The sequence below is a fragment of the Apodemus sylvaticus genome, chromosome 8 (assembly GCF_947179515.1).
Source record: "Apodemus sylvaticus chromosome 8, mApoSyl1.1, whole genome shotgun sequence".
NCBI lineage: Eukaryota > Metazoa > Chordata > Mammalia > Rodentia > Muridae > Apodemus > Apodemus sylvaticus.
In genome coordinates this window covers 90267798-90293238 of record NC_067479.1, presented here as the reverse complement: position 1 = coordinate 90293238, position 25441 = coordinate 90267798, and the positions used below count along the sequence as shown (strand labels likewise).

At 39.3% G+C, this 25441-nt stretch overlaps 1 protein-coding gene and 1 pseudogene across 1 annotated transcript in view; one reads left to right on the top strand and one right to left on the bottom strand.

Annotated features, from left to right (window-relative positions):
* Positions 1-25441, bottom strand: part of Dnah12 (dynein axonemal heavy chain 12) — a 192550-nt gene that overhangs the window by 157426 nt on the left and 9683 nt on the right. The window contains exons 2-8 of the mRNA XM_052189938.1: positions 15749-15949; positions 12019-12100; positions 11714-11740; positions 10705-10894; positions 9383-9455; positions 841-999; positions 444-639 (exon numbers count right to left, since the gene is read on the bottom strand). Of these exons, the coding sequence (XP_052045898.1) occupies positions 444-639; positions 841-999; positions 9383-9455; positions 10705-10894; positions 11714-11740; positions 12019-12100; positions 15749-15918 (897 nt within the window). The 5' untranslated portion in view covers positions 15919-15949. The remainder of the gene's footprint in view (positions 1-443; positions 640-840; positions 1000-9382; positions 9456-10704; positions 10895-11713; positions 11741-12018; positions 12101-15748; positions 15950-25441) is intronic.
* Positions 23515-24260, top strand: LOC127690541 (phosphoglycerate mutase 1-like; annotated as a pseudogene).

Genomic DNA, 25441 nt, shown 5'->3' with positions numbered 1-25441 from the left:
TAAATAAACAATTGTATGTGTAATATGTATAGGAAGATGGGTGTGTTCTTGACATGGTATATGTATGTGACATGGTACTCCTGTGAAGGTCAGAGGTCAGCATTTTGGGAGTCAGTTCTTGTCCTTCACCTTGCAGAGGCAGGGCCTCTCTCCTTTCTGTTGTGGCCCTGACTATGTAAGCTTCTGAGCAGCTAGCTCCCTTATCTCCCCTCATCATCTTGCTGTAGGATCACAGATGCATGCTGCTGCATTCATTCTGCTTTTTACATGGATTCTAGAAACAGACCCTGGGTGGCTGTGTGCCCAGCTGTTTGGCCTACTGAGCCACTTCCCTGACCTTCCATAACTTACTTTTTAAAAATTGCTTAGCACTGTGCTTAAATGGATTTTATTTAAAGTATTGAATTTTAAGTATTCAAGATACAGATATAGCACATATATACCTGATTTGACATAAGTATGGAAACACAGTTGTAAAAGGAATCCAATTTTTCAGGCTTAATGCCTTCTAGTGCCTCCTTCTTAGTAAAAAGATTTATAACCTTCGGATACCATGTGTTCATTATCTTCTCTTCTGATTTTCTAGCTTGAATGGATAGATCATTCCTCAGCGCTTCACAATCAATTGGGCCTCTAGCTCTATTGATGAACAAAAGAAAATAATTCAGACAAATAACAAACTGGTCTAGATATACAGTTGTTGAATCAGATAAGATATAATTTTAAAGTTCTAAAATATAAAGAAAGGCTTAGAGATGTATAAATCAGTTTTAAAATTATATAATAAAATATGACAGTCATTCAACTTTTAAGTTTTAACTAATATATATAAAATTTTACCTAATTCCTGTTAAGTCCAGCAGAATTATTTTAGCAAATGTTGTATAACCAAGCTCCAGTAATGTCTTCATAGTCGGATGAACAATGTGCAAATTAGCTAATATTTGACTTCTTGCTTGCACAAAGTTAGAATGCCAAGGATTGGAATAATCTAGTCCTCTGAAAAAGCAAAGTACCACATTAACCATGATTGAAATAACATACCACCTGTCTTGAGAAATTAAGGCTACAGTGAAAAACTGAGGATTTGGAATAAGGAATTATTGTCAGGAATGGAAGTCTTTTGAGTAAAAACACTCAATTTTGAAACTGCACATTATCTTCAGAGGAGAGAGATAATTTGTGGCTGAAACAGACTCGTGGCTTGCATATTCTGTTAACTTCTACTTTGCTCTAGATCCAAGATATAAAAATATCCAAGATATAAAAATAAGAACAGTTTAGGTGTATGGAACCTAAACTGTTGATATATGCTGGTTTTAGGTCCAGCATATATCAAAGATTACTCAGGGACAAGTCAGATTTGCTTCTTGGTTTATTATTCTTATTAGATCAAGTTTAATCTAAGTCACTACATAGCCGAGGTTGGCTTTAACTCCTGATTCTCCTGCCTCCACATTCTGAGCCCCAGGATTAAGGTATAAGTTATTTTATGACATACATTAGATTACATAAAAGTAATTTCATACAGTTTCTCCCCCTGATGTGAGTAAAACTAGATGATTAATGTGGAGAATATCTTTGGACTTTTTTTTTTTTTTTTTGGATTTGTTTTTTTGAGACAGGGTTTCTCTGTATAGCCCTTGCTGTCTTGGAACTCACTCTGTAGACCAGGCTGGACTCAAACTCAGAAATCTGCCTGCCTCTGCCTCCCAGAGTGCTGGGATTACAGACGTGTGCCACCACCGCCCAGCTATCTTTGGAGGTTTTTAAAGAAAATATCTTTGGGGAGGACATAGCTTGCTCCGGTGGGTCGGCACCACAGAGCTTAGGTTCCAGTCCTGAGGCCTCTGGCAGGAGCCTTCAGATTTCTGCTTCGGGATCCAGAACAGCCTGGACTACAATACCACATCTCCAGGCCCTGCAAGAGGCCAGAGGGGCACCCAGGAGGCCGGCTGGGAGGAGTCAGTGTGCTCTGGTGAGTCCAGCAGGCTCCCAGCGCGAGCCTTCAGGTGTCTGCTTTGGTATCTGAACAGCCTGGGCCACAGCACTTGGTCTCCAGGAAGTGCAAGAGGCCTGGTGTGCACCCGGAGGCAGACTGGGAGCACAGAGCTTGCTCTGGTGGGTCGGCCCCACAGAGCTTAGGTTCCAGTCCTGAGGCCTCTGGCAGGAGCCTTCAGATTTCCGCTTCGGGATCCAGAACAACCTGGGCTACAACACCACATCTCCAGGCCCTGCAAGAAGCCAGAGGGGTGCCCGGGAGGCTGGCTGGGAGGAGTCAGTGTGCTCTGGTGAGTCCAGGAGGCCCCGGCAGGAGCCTTCAGGTGTCTGCTTTGAGATCTGAACAGCCTGGGCCACGGCACCCTGTCTCCAGGTAGTGCAGGAGGTCAGCTGTGCACCAGAGGCCAGTTGGGAAGAGGCAGCTTGCACTGGTGAGTCCAGAATTGACAACAAAACCAACTAACACCAGTGAGAACTAGATGGCAAAAGGCAAATGGAGGAACGTCACTAACAGAGATCAAGGCAACATGGCAACATCTGAACCCAATTCTCCTTTAACAGCATGTCCTGGATACCCCATCACACCAGAAAAACAAGATTTGGATTTAAAATCACTGGTCATGATGCTGGTACAGGAACACATGAAGGACATACTTAAAGAAATTCAGGAGAAAATGGATCAAAAGTTAGAAGCCCTTACAAGGGAAACACAAAAATCATTGAAAGAAATTCAGGAGAATACAAAAGTCAATAAGGAGGAAACGCAAAAATCACTTAAAGAAATACAGGAGAACTTTGGTCAACAGGCTGAGGTCATGAAAGAGGAAACACAAAATTCTCTTAAAGAATTACAGGAAAACACAAACAAGAAAGTGAAGGAGCTAAGCAAAACCATCCAGGATCTAAAATCAGAAGTAGAAACAACTAAGAAAACTCAAAGGGAGACAACTTTGGAGATAGAAAACCTTGGAAAGAAATCAGGGGACAGAGATGCAAATATCAACAACAGAATGCAAGAGATAGAAGAAAGAATCTCAGATGCTGAAGATACCATAGAAACCATGGACTCAACAGTTAAAAGAAAATGCAAAATGCAAAAATCTTGTAACCCCAAACATCCAGGAAATCCAGGACACAATGAGAAGACCAAACCTAAGGATTATAGGCATAGATGAGAGTGAAGATTTACAACTTAAAGGGCCAGCAAATATCTTCAATAAAATTATGGAAGAAAACTTCCCTAACCTAAAGAGAGAGATGCCCATGAATATACAAGAAGCCTACAGAACTCCAAACAGACTGGACCAGAACAGAAATACCTCCTGTCACATAATAATCAAAACCCCAAATGTACTAAACAAAGAAAGAATATTAAAGGCAGTAAGAGAAAAAGGCCAAGTAACATATAAAGGAAGACCTATCAGAATCACACCAGACTTCTCACCTGAGACTATGAAAGCTAGAAGATCCTGGGCAGATCTCATGCAGACTCTAAGAGAACACAAATGCCAGACAAAACTACTATACCCAGCAAAACTCTCAATCACCATAGATGGAGAAACTAAGATATTCCATGACAAAACCAAGTTTACCCAATATCTATCCACAAACCTAGCCCTACAAAGGATAATAGGAGGAAAAAACCAATACGAGGAGGGAAACTTCACCCTGGAGAAAGCAAGATAGTAACCTTCTTTCATCAAACCCAAAAGAAGATAACCAATCAAATTTTAAAAATAACATAAAAAATGACAGGAAGTAATAATCACTATTCCTTTATATCTCTTAACATCAATGGGCTCAATGCCCCAATAAAAAGACATAGACTAACTGACTGGATACGTAAACAGGACCCTACATTTTGCTACATACAGGAAACACACCTCAGTGTCAAAGAAAAACACTACCTTAGATTAAAAGGCTGGAAGACAATTTTACATGCAAATGGTCTCAGGAAACACGGTGGAGTAGCCATTCTAATATCAGATAAAATTGACTTTCAACCCAAAGTCATCAAAAGAGACTCTGAGGGACACTTCTTGCTGGTCAAAGGAAAAATACAACAAGAAGAACTCTCAATCCTGAACATCTATGCTCCGAATGCAAGGGCACCCTCACACATTGCACCTAACACAATGATTGTGGATGACTTCAACACTGCATATTCCTCAACGGACCGATCAGGAAAACAGAAACTGAACAGGGACACAGTGAAACTAATTGAAGCTTTAGACCAATTAGATTTAACAGATATATATATATAGAACATTTTATCCTAAAGCAAAAGAATATACCTTTTTCTCAGCACCTCATGGTACCTTCTCCAATATCGACCATATAATTGGTCACAAGACAGACCTCAACAAATATAAGAAGATCGAACTAATCCCATGCCTCCTATCAGATCACTATGGAGTAAAAGTGGTCTTCAATAGCAACAAAAACAACAGAAAACCCACATACATGTGGAAACTGAACAATATTCTACTCAATGATACCTTGGTCAAGGAAGAAATAAAGAAAGAAATTAAAGACTTTTTAGAACTTAATGAAAATGAAGACACAACCCAAATCTATGGGACACAATGAAAGCAGTGCTAAGAGGAAAACTCATAGCCCTGAGTGCCTCCAAAAAGAAAATGGAGAGAACATACACTAACAGCTTAATGACACACCTGAAAGCCCTGGAACAAAAAGAAGCTATTTCTCCCAGGAGGAGTAGAAGGCAGGAAATCATCAAACTCAGGGCCGAAATCAATCAAGTAGAAACAAAGAGAACCATACAAAGAATCAAGAAAACCAGGAGCTGGTTCTTTGAGAAAATCAACAAGATATATAAACCCTTAGCCAGACTAACCAAAGGGCACAGAGACAGTATCCCAATTAACAAAATTAGCAATGAAAAGGGAGATATAACAACAGAAGCTGAGGAAATTCAAAAAAATCATTAGATCCTACTACAAAAGCCTATACTCAACACAACTGGAGGATCTGGAGGAAATGGACAGTTTCCTAGACAGATATCCGACAACAAAACTAAATCAGGATCAAATAGATCAACTAAACAGTCCCATAACACCTGAAGAAATAAAAAAGGGTCATAGAAAGTCTCCCAACCAAAAAAAGCATGGGACCAGATGGCTTCAGTGCAGAATTCTATCAGACCTTCATAGAAGACCTAACACCAATACTCTTCAAACTATTCCACAAAAATAGAAACAGAAGGAACTCTACCCAACTCGTTCTATGAAGCCACAATTACGCTGATACCAAAACCACACAAAGATTCAACAAAGAAAGAGAACTTCAGGCCAATTTCCCTTATGAATATTGATGCAAAAATACTTAATAAAATTCTTGCCAACGGAATCCAAGAACACATCAAAACGATCATCCACCATGATCAAGTAGGCTTCATCCCAGGGATGCAGGGATGGTTCAATATAAGGAAATCCATCAATGCTATCCACTACATAAACAAACTCAAAGAAAAAAAACCATATGATCATCTCATTAGATGCAGAAAAAGCATTTGACAAAATTCAGCATCCTCTCATGCTAAAAGTCTTGGAAAGAACAGGAATTGAAGGCCCATACCTGAACATCGTTAAAGCAATATACAGCAAACCGGTAGCCAACATCAAACTAAATGGAGAGAAACTTGAAGCAATCCCACTAAAATCAGGGACTAGACAAGGCTGTCCTCTCTCTCCATATCTTTTCAATATAGTACTTGAAGTTCTAGCTAGAGCAATTAGACAACATAAGGAGGTCAAAGGGATACAAATCGGAAAGGAAGAAGTCAAATTATCACTATTTGCAGATGACATGATAGTCTACTTAAGTGACCCGAAAACCTCCACCAGAGAACTCCTATAGCTGATAAACAACTTCAGCAAAGTGGCTGGTTATAAAATCAACTCAAGCAAATCAGTTGCCTTCCTATACGCAAAGGATAAGCAGGCTGAGAAAGAAGTTAGGGAAATGACACCCTTCACAATAGCCACAAACAATATAAAGTATCTTGGTGTGACTCTAACCAAACAAGTGAAAGATCTATACGACAAGAACTTCAGGTCTCTGAAGAAGGAAATCGAAGAAGACCTCAGAAAATGGAAAAATCTGTCGTGCTCGTGGATTGGCAGGATTAACATAGTTAAAATGGCCATCTTACCAAAAGCAATACACAGATTCAATGCAATCCCCATCAAAATCCCAACTCAGTTCTTCACAGAGTTAGAAAAAGCAATTCTCAAATTCATCTGGAATAACAAAAAACCCAGGGTAGCTAAAACTACTCTCAACAACAAAAGAAATTCTGAGGGAATCAGTATCCCTGACTTCAAGCAATACTACAGAGCAATAGTGTTTAATACTGCATGGTATTGGCACAGTGACAGACAAGTGGACCAATGGAATAGAATTGAAGATCCAGAAATGAATACACACACCTATGGTCACTTGATCTTCGACAAAGGAGCTGAAAACATCCAGTGGAAAAAAGATAGCCTTTTCAACAAATGGTGCTGGTTCAATTGGAGGTCAGCATGCAGAAGACTGCGAATTGATCCATTCTTATCTCCATGTACTAAACTTCACTCCAAGTGGATCAAGGACCTCCATGTAAAACCAGACACACTGAAACTAATAGAAAAGAAACTGGGGAATACCCTTGAGGACATGGGCACAGGGGAAAAGTTCCTGAACAGAACACCAATATCTTATGCTATCCCTGACCTCAAGCAATACTACAGAGCAATAGTGTTAAAAACTGCATGGTATTGGTACAGTGACAGGCAGGAGAATCAATGGAACAGGATTGAAGATCCAGAAATGAACCCACACACCTATGGCCACTTGATCCTCGACAAAGAGCCTGAAAACATCCAATGGAAAAAAGATAGCCTTTTCAACAAATGGTGCTGGTTCAACTGGAGGTCAGCATGCAGAAGAATGCGAATTGATCCATCCTTGTCTCCTTGTACTAAGCTCAAATCCAAATGGATCAAGGACCTCCACATAAAGCCAGACACTCTGAAGCTAATAGAAAAGAAACTGGGGAAGACCCTTGAGGACATCGGTACAGGGAGAAAGTTTCTGAACAGAACACCAATAGCGTATGCTCTAAGAGCAAGAATTGACAAGTGGGACCTCATAAGGTTACAGAGTTTCTGTAAGGCAAAGGACACCATCAAGAGGACAGATCGGCAACCAACAAATTGGGAAAAGATCTTCACCAATCCTACATCAGATAGAGGGCTAATATCCAATATATATAAAGAACTCAAGAACTTAGACTCCAGAAAACCGAACAACCCTATTAAAAAATGGGGTACAGAGTTAAACAAAGAATTCTCACCTGAAGAACTTCAGATGGCAGAGAAGCATCTTAAAAAATGCTCAATTTCATTAGTCATTAGGGAAATGCAAATCAAAACAACCCTAAGATTTCATCTTACACCAGTCAGAATGGCTAAGATTAAAAATTCAGGAGACAGCAGGTGTTGGAGAGGGTGTGGAGAAAGAGGAACACTCCTCCACTGCTGGTGGGGTTGCAAATTGGTACAACCACTCTGGAAATCAGTCTGGCGGTTCCTCCGAAAACTGGGCACCTCACTTCCAGAAGATCCTGCTATACCACTCCTGGGCATATATCCAGAGGATTCCCCACCATGTAATAAGGATACATGCTCTACTATGTTCATAGCAGCCCTATTTATAATTGCCAGATGCTGGAAAGAACCCAGGTATCCCTCAACAGAAGAGTGGATGCAAAAAATGTGGTATATCTACACAATGGAGTATTATTCAGCCATTAGAAACAATGAATTCATGAAATTCTTAGGCAAATGGATGGAGCTAGAGAACATCATACTAAGTGAGGTAACCCAGACTCAAAAGGTGAATCATGGTATGCACTCACTAATAAGTGGTTATTAATCTAGAAAACTGGAATACCCAAAACATAATCCACACATCAAATGAGATACAAGAAGAAAGGAGGAGTGGCCCCTGGCTCTGGAAAGACTCAGTGAAACAGTATTCGGCAAAACCAGAACGGAGAAGTGGGAAGGGGTGGGAGGGAGGACAGGGGAAGAGAAGGGGGCTTACGGGACTATCGGGGAGTGGGGGGCTAGAAAAGGGGAAATCATTTGAAATGTAAATAAATTATATGGAATTAAAAAAAAGAAAAAGAAAAAAAAAGAATTGACAAATGGGACCTCATAAAATTACAAAGTTTCTGTAAGGCAAAGGACACTGTTAAAAGGACAAAATGGCAACCATCAAATTGGGAAAGGATATTCACCAACCCTACATATGATAGAGGGCTAATATCCAATATATACAAAGAACTCAAGAAGTTAGACCCCAGGGAACCAAATAACCCTATTAAAAAATGGGGTACAGATCTAAACAAAGAATTTTCACCTGAAGAAATTTGAATGGCCGAGAGGCACTTAAGAAGTGCTCAACATCATTAGTCATTAGGGAAATGCAAATCAAAACAACCCTGAGATTTCACCATACACTAGTCAGAATGGCTAAGGTCAAAAACTCAGGAGACAGCAGGTGTTGGCGAGGATGTGGAGAAAGAGGAACACTCCTCCACTGCTGGTGGGGCTGTAAGATGGTACAACCACTTTGGAAATCAGTCTGGCAGTTCCTCAGAAAACTGGACATGACACTTCTGGAGGACCCTGCTATACCTCTCCTGGGCATATACCCAAAGGATTCCCTGGCATGCAATAAAGACACATGCTCCATTATGTTCATATCAGCCTTATTTATAATAGCCAGAAGCTGGAAAGAACCCAGATGTCCCTCAAAGGAGGAATGGATACAGAAAATGTGGTATATTTACACAATGGAATACTACTCAGCAATTAGAAACAATGAATTCACAAAATCTTTAGGCAAATGGTTTGATCTGGAAAATATCATCCTAAGTGAGGTAACCCAGTCACAAAAGAATACACATGGAATGCAATCTCTGATAAGTGGATATTAATTAACCCAGAAGCCCTAAATACCCAAGGCACAAATCGCATAACAAATGACTCCCATGAAGAAGTATGGAGAGGGTTCTGATCCTGGAAAGGATTGACCTAGCTTTGGAGGGGAATATAAGGACAGAGAAAAAGGAGGGAGGTGATTGGAGAATGGATGGAGAGAAGAAGGTTTATGGGACATATGGGGAGGGGGGATCTGGGAAAGGGGAAATCATTTGGAATGCAAACAAATATAGAAAATAAAAATATTTAATAAAAAAAAAGAAAATATCTTTGAGCTTCATGATTGTAGACTTGAATGTAAGATCAGTTCATTTTTAAATTGTATCCAAAGCTAGATGTTATACCATTTTTAAAAACAATTTACTCACTCAGGAGATTCAGGCAAAGGGCCCCCTTCATCTTCAAGCCATTTAACTGGAGGTTTCACAAGAACACTCTGTACTAAAATACACATATATGTTAATATTTTCTGAAAATCCTTGTAAGATCTATTCTCTAAATAAATTAGTATTTTAAATCTAAATATCTAACTTGATATTGTAAGGTAGAGTTTACTGTATATTGAAATAAGTACAAGGAAAAACTCCCTTTCTTGCACAAAATCAAGCTCTTAGCATTACTTTGGCCTTCTTTTGAAGGTGAATTCCGATATAGGAAGACTCCTTAAGTCTAATCCCTTTGCATTTTATATGTTCAAAGATCATGGGCATGACCTTTTAAGAAATTCATTCTAAAATATCTATCAGGGATTGGGGAAAATGGGAGTTGAGGAAATGTTGGTGAAAGGTTAGAGAATTTCAGCTAGCTAGGAGGAATATGTTGAGGAGAACTATTGTACAATAGTGTGAAGACAGCGAAAAATAACACATTGTTTACAAATACTTATTAGCACTTTTTAACACTTTCAGCACATGCATGAAGTGATACATGTTAACTGGTTCACCTTAAAATGTTTAATTTTGTTTAGTTAATTTAATGCATACAGTATTTTGAAGCATATAGTATGGCTGCAAAGTGATACTCTGTCTTACAAGCAACAACAACAATATTCTAATTTGCAACAATAAAAATTGCAAAGACTAAAATACATTAATGTTTTCTGAGAATTATAAAAATGGTATAGCTAAAACAATAGAGACAAAATGAGAAATAAATAGCAATAAATATTAGCTGATAAATACAAAAAGTACCCTTAAATTACAAAGTCTTTAGATTGGAGTGTCAAAAACAAAGGTGTAGGTAGAAAGTATATTGAAGAAACACATGCATTTAAAATATATAATGTTCAATATTCAACTTACTTCTACTATTTTGTCTTATTTCGGTTTCTGTTTGTTTGTTTTGCTTTTTGTATTTTCTAAACAGGGTTTCTCTGTGTAGCTTTGGCTGTTCTGGAACTCACTGTTTAGACCAAGCTGGCCTTGAACTCTGATATATCTGCCCACTTCTGCTTTCCAAATTCGGTGTGCCTCCACCACCGAGGTTGTTTTGCTTTTTTGAGACAAGATCTCATATAGCCTGGGCTGGTCTCAAACTCACTGTGCAGCTGAAAGTGACCCTGAACTCTTTATCCCCCCCCCCATTCAGCTCTCAAGTGCTGGTGTTACAGATGTATGCATGGGGCTGGCATTACAGATGTGTGCGTGGGGCAGCGGTAGAAGAAGCTTGGTGTAGGCCAGATGTTACTTACCCAAATATCTCTTCATGCTTTTTTCAAAGTCCATTGAGACCTCATGGATGAGACTTCCAAGAAGTTCTTCTCGGTTTTTCCCTTCCTTTAGGTGCTCAGGTATCAGCATTAACATGTGGTCCAGCCACTGTGGCTGGATGGGTACTATAGGACTACTCTCCACACACTGCTTCATGAAAATGTAGTTTAACTTGGGAACATTAAATGAACAAGCCAAATGGTCAGAATGATTTAGCATTTCAGCCTACCACCTAAATTCTGTTTTCTAAAACAACATTCTTTCATAATAAAAAATATTCTAAAAGTCTCTCACACACATATACATAGTAAATAATAAATGTAATGTTTTTAATTAGATAAAATAAACCAAAAATCTTGACTACTAAAAAGAGGTTCTTCCATAATAACCTCTGTTCATAAGAAGGTTATATTTTCAGGCCTCTATCCCCACAAGATCTTAATGGACTTAGAAAATTTACAGCCCATCTGCAAACATGCTTCACAATTTCCTCCTATATGTAAGCAGCTCCAAAGTTTCTGGATCCTTTACTATTAGGTAAATCTTATATGTTGTCGAGTGTCTACCAGTCATTTCACTGTTATTCATGCAGTGTCTCTAAGACAAAGCTCAAGTACTACCTGGCACATAGCTAGCACATAGTAACTCTCAGTAAGTACTTCGTAAGGTGAAAATAAACATTATATCAATATTAGGATAGTTATTATACTGTGAGAGAGATGCATTTTTATAACCACTATCTTGAATATTTTTCAATAGTTTGGAAGAAGAACTAAAATATTTATACAGATGATCCTCAAATAAGGGATGGCAACATAAACACAACTCTTGAAAACTTCATTTGTTGTCCACAACATGCTTGCTCCTTTGGATAGAGAAATATAAATCTGTTTAGACTTCTTCCCTAGGAGGAGACTTGGTAGGTGGTCTTAGAAGAATATTTTGTAGTAATTATTTTGAATATTTTCAAGACAAAAAAATCCAACTCACTCCTTTTTTCTTAATTTCACTGGTCATCTGTCAAAAAAATAGAGGATAAAGTTTAAAACATTTTAATCAAATAAAATCTTAAATATGCCCATTCTTTTAAAAGTGAACTCGAAAGCTGGGCGGTGGTGGCACATGCCTTTGATCCCAGCATTTGGGAGGCAGAGGCAGGAAGATCTCTGAGTTCAAGGCTAGCTTGGTCTACACAGAAAAACCCCATCTCTAAAAACAAACAAAACAAAACAAAGACTCCTATTGAGATTCACATAAGAAATAAAATTGTACAGGTTGTTAAAGAGAGAACTCACAGTTGGAGGGAAGTCTGGCTCTGGTAATGGAGGAATTCTTTTATCCAGGGTTTTGTCTAGACTTTTTTTAGCTCCAGAAATTCTGAAATTTACAATTAGAAAATTTTATGATAAAAATGAGCATTAATTACTATAATACTTTAAGTTGAACATTTTAGACATCGATATTAATACTAAACAGACAAATCTTCAAGAGATCTCTACCTGACTACATTTTATCCATCTATCTATTTATCTGTCTATCTATCTATCTATCTATCTATATTTATTTATTTATTTATTTTCAAACTTGAACTTCCTGTGTAGTTGAGACTGGTCTGCAATTCATGGCACTCCACTGCCTCAGCTTCCCAGGGTGTTGTGATTACATGTATGAGTTATTATGGCTGCCTCTGACTGAACTTTTTACAAGAAATAAATCCTAGTGGCTATTGCCAATGATATCTAAAACTTTAAATTATTCAAGAATACCAGAAAAAGCAATACTAGAAATAAAATAATTTTCAATTATAACTTACTGATAGCTTACAAATGAACCCTGATATAGACTAAGCCATCCTCTGATCAAATGCCAACAAGCCAGAGAAAGCTTTCCTTCTACCCTGTATTAATATCTCTTGAAGACTTCACAAAGCTTTCTCTCAGCTGGCATGCCATCGAGACTGAGAAGACAAGGAAAACAAACTGGGACATGTGAGCCACAGTCACGTGAACAGGCACCAGAAATACTTAAGAGGCCATCATGATGCTAGTGGCACGATGGAAGCTGAGGAAAATAAATATACTACATTTAACTCCAGACCTTTTTTTTTCTGTAAAGAAATACATGGAAGGTTTACTTTCATTATTATTAATATAGTCCTGTGGTTGGGAACTTTGACACAGTATTTTTATCAAGCAGCAAATGAAAGTGGTATAGAACTGAAAGACTCTGTCTTGAAAAGAAAACAAAACAAAAAATGTCTTGTCATTTCTGCAAGTTGTACCATTTTCCACTTTCATCTGCTGCTCATCAAGATAAATCTAATAATTTCCTGCCATGTTCCTGTTTACAACATTTCGCTGCCCTTCCTTCCTTCCTTCCTCCCTCCCTCCCTCCCTCCCTCCCTCCCTTCCTTCCTTCCTTTCTCTCTCCTTTCCCTCTTCCCTTCCTTCCCTCTTCCCTTCCTTCCTTCCTCCCTTCCTTCCTTCCTCCCTCACTTCTTTTCCTCCTTCCCCTTCCTGCCTGTCCCTCTTGCCCTCCTCCCTATATCCCTGGCTGATCTGGAACTTGGTATGTAGACCTACTGGTCTTGGAGTTACAAAGATCCACCTGCCTCTGCCCTTCCAGTGCTAGGATTAAAGGTATGCACCACTATACCTGTCTTATTTGGAATATTTTAAAGGCATCCACTGCTCTAAAATACATCTTGAATTCTTTATCATGGACTATAAACCCTGAACAAACTGCTCCAACCTCCTCTTCACCTTCTACAGTCTTCCCCGGGCTTACAGGACCTTCATGATCCTGGCAGTTGTCAGTTCCTATTTCCTGACTTTGGTGGTTGCTATCCAGGTCCCTAGACTGACTTTCTCCTGTTTAAGTGGAAGGTTTCTTCCTGTTCTTTTGTTATCTATTCAAATATGTCTCAACAAGCTGTACCTGTCATACTCCTGGGCTAATTTCTATTATATTATCTTATTGTTTATATTTTATTCATACAGAATCCCACTATGTGAACCCAGGCTAGTCTTGAACTCATAATCCTCCTGCCCTAGCTTTTTCAGTACTGAGACTATAGGCATGTACCCCAAACCATGCTTTCTCTATTTTGTTTCTTCAAAATAACCATCATCATCCCAAGCAGAGGTGACACACACCTTTAATCCCAGCACTAGGGAGGCAGAGGCAAGCAAATCTCAGATTGGAGACCAGCCTGGTCTACACAGTGAGTTCCAGAACAGCTAGGGCTACACAAAGAAACCCTGCCTCAAAACAAAAACAAAAACATAAAAAAGTACTCATCATCTAAAGCAATGGTCCTCAACCTTCCTAATGCTGCAACCATTTAGTACAGTTTTTCATGTAGTGGTAACCCCTAACCACAAAATTATTTTTGGCACTACTTCATAACTGCTATTGTTATGAATTGTAATATAAATATCTGTGTTTTCCGATGGTCTTAGGTAACCCCTGAGAAAGGGTCAGTCAATCCTCAAGGGGTTACGACCCACAGGTTGAGAACCACTGATCAAAAGCCTTCCTATAACTTGTTTTTTGTATATGTTCATTGTCTTATCCTGCTGGCAAGCAAACTTGTTAAAGACACAGTCTTTTACTATTGTTTTCTATGCTCTTCTGAGTAACAGGCACAATTAATAACAACAGGGAAATAATATCTCCACATAAAATGATATAAATTTGGAGAAAGGATTAAAGCAATGAGGAAAGAATTCAAACACTTGGTAATCCATAACCTAAATCTTAACTGTAAAGCATATCTTTAAACTGAGAAACATACAGTATATTCATGGAACTGTGAGTAGCTCCTGACAGTGAAAATGAGTTAAGCAACATCCTGAGAACTCTAGTCTAAGTCTTCTAGAAGAACAACCCATCTTCAGAATGAATCAGTAAGAGGCTAGAGAGATGACTCAGAAGGTCAGAGCTCTTGCTGCAGGCTTTGATTCCCAGCACCCATGTTGGGCAGCTCACAACTGCCAGGATAGCTATGATGTCCTCATATGGCCTCTGTGGGCACTTCCATGCACATTTGGATACACATACACACACACACAAACACAAACACAAATTAAAAAGCTTTTAAAAGAATGATGAGGGTGAAAGACCTCTGACAATATATATTAAAATATAAGTTAAAATTCCTCATAAATTTAGCTTTAAATATGAGTAAGTGAATGATGGGATAATAATATAAATCTAAGAAGCTATATGATTCCAAACCTGTTAACTATGAAGTATAACTTTCAAAACTTAAAACAATTGTTTTATAAATCTAAGAAGCTATATGATTCCAAACCTGTTAAGTATGAAGTATAACTTTCAGAACTTAAAACAATTGTTTTTGACAATATGACCATCAACAATGTGCCAATAAAACAAGTCAGTTGGAAAACTTCTTATAAAAGAGTTTGACCAAGAAGGGAAATTCTGGATTTGTTTTCAAAAATCAATACAGTTAATAGCATGATAGCAGACACAATAACAAGATACTTGAACTGCAGAAACAGTCCACTTGGGTCCAAATCCCAGGTGTGTGGGCAATATTACTTCTCTGCTCCTTAACTCACTCACTTAAAAAAGATAGCTTGCGGCTGGATAAATATGGCTCAGGACCCAAGTTAGACTTCCAGCACCCACATGGCAGCCCACAACTCTAGTTCACTTTTCTGACTTCCCTGGGCTCTTGTGTACGCATGATACACGCATAAACTTAAGCACACACATAGAATAATTTTAAAATGAAATTTTAGAAAAGGAGTTCATCAATAGTATTTACCTCATCAAGGTGCTGTGAAAAGCATCGGTAAAGTAACGGGGACATTATCTGATAAGCAGGCACTTACAAAATTGGTCTCATTATGATTAATTCTCAATTGCCTTGCTAGTTAATTTGAATTTTAATCCTTCTTTTACTGATGGCCCACCTATATAGTTTTCTAAATTTTTTGAGTCTAGAACACTAATCATTAAGTTCAAGCAATAATTATTTACTAATATGCTACTTACACTAACTGATTGATCTTCTTCTGCTGCTCCTTAGATCGTCTGTAATTTAGCAGTTCACTTTGTTTTGGTGTGTCAACACCTATGTTTTTGGGGGGATGAACAATAGGGGGCAACTTCAAGTTCAAAGCTTCCTTTTCTGCTGTAATGGCAGTTTTGTTAGGATCCGTCATCTTGGTCTCCTAAGGACTGATACTCTACACTCTGAAAAGAAAAAGTTCATACAGTCATTATTGTCTAAAATCAAGCCTGAGTATATTCAGTGTATCTTACACACCAGTACTATAAATAAACTCCATAGCTGTTCAAGTGTGGTAGTGGCTAAAGAATGGCAGTTGAGATGAGTGGGCAGGAATTCTAAACGCAGCTCTGCCAGGCGCTTGCTATGAGGAAATGAAGCCAAGTATTTCCCCCTTACAATCTGAAATTAAGGAACTGAATTAGACGTGCTCTTAACAGCCTTTTAACTCCAAAATCCTGGGTCTGTTGTTTTCCCCTAAATGCAAACCACAAAAAAAAAAATCCAACAAAATTGCCTGTCCCCCAAACTGGTATTTAATATCACTAATATTTTTTCAAAATATTATTGAATCAGTCTAACAACCTAGAAAGTGATGACTAACAAAAATAGCCATAGTTAATTCAAAGCAAATATAAAACATAAACCCTCAACAATGTAACTGTGGCATCAACTACACTTGCCTCAAATGCCCCAGGGTTTGGAGCTTTTCTGCAGACACCCAAATCACAGACCTTAGAGGGAAAGGAAGAGAAATGAAGAGAACTGGTACCTATCTTCTCTTTTGCCACTTAGAGACAGACAAGAGTTCCTTCTCTGAAGGGCTCCGGCAATCCAGTAGAAACAAAACATAGTCACCATGGAAACTGTGCCTACCAGAAGGACTGGGTGAAGGTTGCTAGAAGAGGCAGTTGCTGAACTAAGACAGATTTAAGATAAACAGTTACACTGTTTTTCACTCAAGTGAATTGAGGGAGGTTAGTTTTTGTTGCTGTTGTTGCTGTTTAACTGCCTTACCCTGGAAGGAGTCCAGGAAATCAAGATTTTCAAATTGTAGGAAAAGGCATGAGTAGAAAATTGGATCCATTGGAGAATATATAGATTTATATAAATATTCATTGTCGATGAAGAATGGAGTCTTCAAGTGACTTTCTGTAACTATTGTAACCAATCCTCAATACAATTTATCTTGTTCTTATATTTGCTATTTGTTTATACAACACTTTCAGGAAGTCCTCATCAAAAATCAAAGAGGTTAAAGTATGCAAGGAAGGAACGTTGTAATTTAAAACTCCAATGTATAGTCCAGGAAGATGAGGAATGAATAAAAAAAATTGTTGTGGAGTATTTTGTTTCTGTTAACATACCTATAATAGTGCTTTCACTCTGAGACTTCTATGAGTGTTCTGCCCCTCCTGCACTCTCCTTCCCACTGGCTCCTTCCCTCCACTCAGTTAGTAGTCTCCTCTACTTTATCACTGATTTTCATTCAAATAAACACTCTGCCACAAGAGTCCATAAGGTCTCTGTCTGACTTGTTTTAGTGGACGTGACCTGCCACATTTAACACCTTGTCCTCCCACAAGCTACAGCCGTTCCTCCGGCGTTCCAGGGATAGCTGGAACTATCAACTTTATATTGGCAGTTTTCAAAGGCCAGGCCAAGAGTAGGAAATAGTGTGTAAACACTTTCCTTCTTCCTGGGCCTTATTTTTTCCCCAAGAGCCTACAGTTTTTGCCTGAGTATATTTTCTCCAATGATTCTGGCAGGTTAACTCCTATTTGCACGGTTGGCAGGGTCTCCCTCCTCTACTCTGAGGAAATATTTGGTACTGAGGGTTTTGGAGATTATAGTGCTGAATTTTCTTCTTTCTCTGGCAGAACAGCAAAGCAATAGGGTTTGTTCTCAAAAACACCCCTCTCACCCCATGCTTGGAAGAAAGGAGGCACTGAAAACACAATTTAGTTCAGAGTGTGCTTCTCAAGCCCAGTGCAGAGACCTCCTCTAAAGCTGATTTTTTTTCCCAGATACTAAATGTATTAATTTTCAGCCACATTGGAGGATCTTCTGTGTGCCAGTCACCATCTCAGAGTTTTTAACAATGAAGCATCACCCTCCTGCCTTGTACACACTAAGTGTTCCACATCTACGACTTCAGTAAGAGAATGAACTTTATAGACCTCTGTAGCTTGTTAAATCGAGTATCTATATGTAGAAAACAAAATAATTGCATGTTTATGTGATAGGGCTTTTAATGCTATTTTTATTAGTCTAAATTGCAAGGACAAAAGGGAGGCAAACACAAATTAATTTAGTGATCATATATATAATCAAATCACCAATAAACTGACATTAACCTATGAAGATTATCTTTAGCCAACCTGCCTCCATCAGTAGACTCTTTTTAAATGTTTTTTAAAATTAAATACCTATTCAAACCCTTTGTCAGTTAACAAATTGGGTTATTAAACTGAAAAAAAAATTGATGTGTGTGATGGGGGCAATGCCACTATTACCCTGATCCAAAAGCACAGGACACACCCCCAAAAGAAAATTACAGACCAATATTCCTTATGAACATAGATGTAAAATGTGTCAATAAAATATTTGTCAACCAAATTCAGGAACATGTCTGTCTTAATGTTCTATTGCTATGAGGAGACATGACCATGACCACAGCAACTCTTATCAAGGAAAGCATTAACCAGTTTCACAGGTTTAGTTCATTATCATTAGGACAGGCGGGCATGGCAGCATGAAGGCAGTAGCTGAGACTTCTCGATCCAAATCTACAGGCAGCAGGAAGAAATAGACTCTGGGCTTGGAATGTACTTTTTGAAATCTCAAAGCCCACCGCCAGTGACCTCCAACTAGCCTTGCCTTCTAATCTTTTCAAATAGTGCCATTCTCTGGTGACCAAGTCTTTAAATCTATTAGCCTATATAAGCCATTCTCATTCAAACCACCATAAAATCAACAAGATTATACACCATGGTCAAGTTGGCTTCATCCTAGAAATGCAGATATGGTTAACATACATAAACCAATAAACAAAACTCACTACATAAACAAACTGAAAGACAAAAACCACATGATCATCTCATTAGGTGCAGAAAAGGCCTTTGACAAAATCCAATATCTCTTCATGATGAACAGACTAGAGATACGAGGGATATATACCTCAACATATAAAGGCAATTTAAAGCAAGCTATTGCCAACATCATCCTAAATGAAGAGAAACTCAAAGTAATTCTACTCAAATTAAAAAAACAAGACAAGAATGACCATTCTTTCCACTCCTATTCAATATATCACTTAAAAATCTTAGAAAAAGAAGACAATGGGGGTGGGGGAGATCAAGGGGATACAAACAGGAAAGAAGTCAAAGTGTTTTCATTTGCAGATGATATGATTTTATATATAAAAGACCATAAAGACTATACCAGGAGACTTCTATAGCTAATAAATACTCTCAGCAATGAAGCAAGATACAAAATTAATACACAAAAATCAGTAGCTTTCCTATGTATAAATGATAAACACACTGAGAAAGAAATCAGGGAAACAATACTTTTCACAATAACTTTAAACAAACAAACTTTGGAAAAACTCCAATCAAGCAAGTGAAAAACTTGCATAATCAAAACTTTAGGAGCCAAGCAGTGGTGGTATACATCTTAATCCCAGCACTCCAGTAGAGGCAGAGGCAGAGGCAGAGGAAGAGGAAGAGGAAGAGGAAGAGGCAGAGGTTGAGGCCAGCCTGGTCTACAGAGTGGGTTTCAAGACAGCCACAGCTTGACAGAGAACCTATGTCTTTAAAAAATGAACCAAATCAAATAAAACAAAAAAAAAATCCTTTAGGACATTGAAGAAGGAAACTGAAGAAGAGAAGAGACCAGAAGATAGAATGATCTGCCATGCTTTGGATTGGTCTATTAGTATTGTGAAAATGGCCATCTTACCAAAAGCAATCTACAAATCAATGAAATCCCCATCAAAATTCCTACATAACTCCTTACAGAAATTGAGAAGAAATTTTAAAAACCATTTTCAACTTCATATGGACATACAAAGAAACCCAGGATTGCAAACAAAAAAAATCCTGAATAATAAAAGAACTGCTATAGGTATCACCAGCCCAGATTTCAAATTATGTAACAAAGCCATAGTCGAACAGTATGGTATTAACACAAAAGCACACACATTAACCAATGGAATCAAATTGAATGCACAGACATAAGTCCACACATCTATGATTTTTACAACATAGCCAAGAATACATATTGCAGAAAGGACAGCATCCTTAACAAACTGATGCTGTTCAAACTGGATATCTGAATATAGAAGAATGAAAATAGATACATATCTAAAAACTTATATCAAAACTCAGCTCCAAACAGATCTAGGACCTCAACCTAAGATTAGATAACTTGAATCTTATATAAAAGAAAGTAGGGAATAGGTTTGAACTCATTGACACAAGAAAGGATTTTCCGAACAGGATACCACTAACACAGGCACTAAGACCAACAATTAATAAATGATGAGACTTCAAGAAGCTAAAAGGCTTCAGTACAGCAAAAACACCATGATTTGAACAAAACGGCATCCTACAAAAGGAGAAAAAATCTTTACCAATTATGTATTTGATAAAGAGATAGTATCTAAGGAGCAGATGCAGAGACCCACGGCCAAACATTAGGTGGCGCTCAGGAAATCCTGCAGATGAGGACTAGGAAGGATTATAGGAGCCAAACAAGTCAAGGATGCCACAAGTAAATGGCCCACAGAGTCAACTGACCAGGGCTCATAGGGACTCACGGAGACTGAACTGGGAACTGGAGAGCCTGCACAGGTCTAACTTAGGTTCTCTGCATACATGTTATGGTGGTGTAGCTTGGTGTTCTTGTGGGACTCCTAACAGTGGGCGCAGGAGCTGTCTCTGACTTTTTGGCCTGCTTTTGGAACCCTTTTCCTCCTACTTGTTGCCTTGTCTAGCCTTGATAGAAAGGCATGTGCCTAATTATGCCATATGTGGTTGACAACCCTGGCAGACCTGCTCTTTCTGAAGGGGAACAGAGGAGTGGATCTGGAGGAGAAGGGAGGTGGTGGGAGGAGAATAGGGCACTACAGTTGAGATATAATATATAAGAGAAGAATTAAAAAGAAAAAGAAAAACAGAGATATTATTCAGAATACATATATGACTAAAAGATTGACCACCAATAAAATAACCCAATTTTATAATGAGGAAGATGACTAAACAGAGAGTTCTTAAAGGATGAACATAAGAGACACTTTAAAAGCTTTCAACATCCTTAGCCATCAGGGAAACACAAACTAAAACTATGTAAGATTTCATCTTACCCTAGTCAGAGTGGCTAAATCCATAAAGCAGACCACATCCCCTGCTGATGAGGACACAGAAAAGGGAAACACCTATACACTTCTGGTAGGAGAGAAACTGGTACTGTGAGTGACGGTCAGTGTCCAAGTTCCATAAAAAGCTTAAAGTCAATCTACCTCAAAATCCAGGTATACAACCAACTCTTGGGCACACACCCAAAGGATTTCACATTTTACTACAAAGATGTAGCCGCCCGCGGCCACATGCGAACCGGAATACCTGAAAGAGAATTCTGGGGGTAACGGGAAGGGGGCAAAAGAGAAACTGAGTCAAGGCGACAGTGCCGGTCAAGACTGACTTTAATGTTATTATGCCAAGATATATAGTCTTTAGGGAACAACCCTGCCCCCCAGAAGGTGGTCACATCAAAGGGAAGGCTGAGAACTCCTTGGCTCCAATTCTCAGCGGGTCTCCTGCTTCCAGTCTGGCGGGGTCTCTGCTGCCTCCCAGGTGAGATTGCCTCGAGGCCTTCTTGGTAGTCAAGGTGAAAGCGCCTTATTGTTCCAAGGAACAAAGGCCGGAGGTAACACCATCGGAAGAGTGGGGGCTGCCAGCCAGCTCACTGGTGTGGGGAAGGGACACAAAGACACTTGCTTATTCATTCATGTTCATTTCTCATGTATTCATAATACTCAGAAATTAGAAATAGCCTAGATGTCTATTAATTGATGATTGTATATCAAAAATGTGCTACATTTATACAATGGAATATTATTCAGCTGTTAATAAATATAAAATTATGAAAATTGAAGGTATTTGCCTATTTAGGTGGAACTAGACATCATTATCCTGAGTGAGGTAATCCAGACTCCAAAAGACAGATATTGAATGCTTTCTCTTGTAAGTGGATACTAGCTTTGAAGATTTTGACATGTATGCTTCACTCCAAATAACCAACTAGGTTCAGTACCTAGTAAGGGACTAGAGAGGAAGAGGGAATCTTCCAAGGAAGGGGAAATAGAATACAGTGTTACAAAGGGATAAGGAGAAAACTAGAATAGGAAGATTAACTTGGGAAGGGGGTCTTTGTTTTGATTTTCATTTTTTGTTTTGTTCTTTTGGGAGGAGAGAAAAAACCTGGAGTATGGAATTAACTAAAATCCAAGCATCTGTGTACACCTGTGAGGGATTTTTCTTAATCATTTGAACTGGGAAGACCCACTTTAAATCTGGATCTTTTGAGGTGGGAAGTTCCACCTTAAATCTGGGCCATCCATACATTCTGGTGGTAGCCTATATAAAGGGCATGGAAGAGGGATGCATTTGTTCTTTGCCTGATTGCCCTCACTTTTGCTGGCAAATTTATTCCTTCACTAGTATTAGAGCCTGCTTCTTTGGGATTAATTGTATAGTGAATACCAGCTGAGATATCTAACCTTGAGGAATGAACAAATATTGGATTATTGTGCTTTCTGTTGGGAGGCAAACATTGCTGGAAAAGTCAGACCACAGCCTGTAAGCCACTCTAATAAATCATGCGTGTGTGTGTGTGTGTGTGTGTGTGTGTGAATGTGTGTGCATACATGTACATACATGTATATATGTTAGATTTATACATATATAAACTAGATATCTTATGACACCAAATAAAACCTCAAGTGCCAGGAATGATACGTTATGTTAAGTCATTGGCAAAGGAGTCCCACCACACACACACACACACACTCACACACTCACACACACTCACACACTCACACACACAGAGAGAAAGAGAGAGAAGGGGGCATCATAAACTATTGTCAAGGTTATTGGTTACTCTCCACAACCTGATGGTAGGACCCTACTATCTAAGACGACACCATTTACTTTGTCATTGGAGAAATCAAGCTGGGGCCCAAATAGAAGCTTCACCCTGAATGGTATATTTCACGCTACTGGAAGAGAACGATAATCACCAATATCACCCCATGTATACTCTGAGACCTACAAAAATATCTTTTTTATTTTTTTAGTATATCTTTTAGATATACTAGTGTAATAGTGGTACAAAAGTTTGAGGAGTAACCAGCTATTTTTAATTGGACTGCAGGTCTACTCCATGAGACGGAACTCGTAACTGACACTGCTAAAGCGGGCAAGACCCTGATGCTGGACAGATCATGGCTTAAAGAAAATCTTAATATTATTATTCTGCTAACGAAGCATAGCATTAAAATTATTCCTCATGACATATACCCATAGATCTATGTGTCCCTCAACCCTCATCAGAGAAGGTACTTCTTACAGCAGATGGGAGGTAGCATAGAGACTGACAACTAGAAAATGTGCACAAAGTGAGAGACTTCAGAGCACACAGCCCTAAATGGATGCCTCTGTCGCTGCTGCATCGTCTGCCTGTCACCATGGCTGCCTACAAGCTTGTGCTGATTTGGCAAGGCGAGAGCGCCTGGAACCTGGAGAACAGCCTCAGCAGCTGGTACATCAATCTGAGCCCGGCGGGCCACGAGGAGGCAAAGTGCGGAGGACAGGTGTTGCGAGATGCGGGCTATGAATTTGACATCTGCTTCACCTCTGTGCAGAAGAGAGCAATTCGGACCCTCTGGACAGTCCTGGATGCCATTGACCAGATGTGGCTGCCAGTGGTCAGGACTTGGTGCCTCAATGAGAGACACTATGGGGGGCTAATAGGTCTCAATAGAGCAGAGACTGCTGCTAAGCACAGGGGAAGCACAGGTGAAGATCTGGAGATGATCTTACGACATTCCGACGCCTCCCATGTAACCTGATCATCCCTTCTACAGCAACATCAACAAGGATCCTTACTGAGGACCAGCTGCCCTCCTGTGAGAGCCTGGATATCATTGCCAGAGTGCTGCCCTTCTGGAATGAAGAAATTGTCCCTCAGATCAAGGAGGGGAAAAGGATCTTGATTGCCGCCCATGGCAACAGCCTTCGGGACATTGTCAAGCATCTGGAGGGTTTCTCAGAAGAGGCCATCATGGAGCTGAACCTGCCCATGAGCATTCCCATCGTCTAAGAACTGTACAAGAACTTGAAGCCCGTCAAGCCCATGCAGTTCCTGGGAGATGAGGAGACCATCCGTAAAGCCATGGAGGCTGTGTCTGCTCAGGGCAAGGTGAAGAAGTGAAGGCGAGGAGGCAGACTCCTACCCTGAGCCCCTCCCTGCCTGTTCCTGCCTCCTGCACCCTCCCCAACATCTGCCACACTGACGACATCTTTAGGATCTTAAGTTTAAGTTGTAGCTGCAGATGGGGACCCATTTTCATTTTAGTATTTTATCCCCTGCACCCACTCCCTTCATAGCATCCAGTCAGAATAACACCTCTGGGAGTGCAGGTTCTTGGTCCACATCCAGGGATGGATCCCTGTACCAGGAGAGTTGAGAGATAGTAATTATAATTTTTCTTAGTTCCTTGTTTACTAAAGGTCTGCTTAGAAGAAGTCAGGCAAGAACTGCTGTGGTATGACCAATGAGGAGAAGCTATGGTCCAGTTTTGTCCCTAGAACCTGTCCTGCACTTGTCCAGAAATTAGGTAACTGGGGTTGGGGGGGGGGGTCATAGTCATTCCAGTGGAAAGTGGAAGTAACCTCATGGTGGTTTAAAAGACCCTGTTTTCTCTCTGACCCTAAAGGAGCTGCTGGCCCTAGATGGTTGGGATCAATCTTGTCAAGTCTATTACAAGTCTACATTTACTTTTACAAAAACAAAGTATATATACCTTTATCAGCACACAGAAGCAACTCCGAGGGTGCTAGTGGCAGCTGAAACAGTCCTATGTGGTCACCAAATAAGCCATTCCTCATATCCAATGGGATAAACTCCTTGCACCTCTTGCTGTGTTTGGATACCTTTGCCTTGTTTTGTAGAGGTGAAGTGCCCCTTGTTCAAATCCAAGGTTTTTGTCTTTCACTGTCTGAATTGTTCCAGCTGCTTGTCCCTACTGTGTGGGTTCAGAACTCATTTGGGCATAACAACTAAGTCTCTTTCCAGATCAGTATAATAAAGGAGTGATGTGCAATAAAAAATAGATCAATTTGCATTTTTCTACATGCAGACCTCCAGTTGAACCAGCACCATTTGTTGAAAATGCTTTCTTTTTCCACTGGATAGTTCTGGCTTCTTTGTCAAAGATCAAGTGACCATAGGTGTGTGGGTTTATTTCTGGGTCTTCAATTCTGTTCCATTGATCTACCTGTTTGTCTTTGTACCAGTACCATACAGTTTTTATCACTATTACTCTGTAGTATACCTCGAGGTCAGGGATGGTTCCCCAAGAAATTCTTTTATTATTGAGAATTATTTTTGCT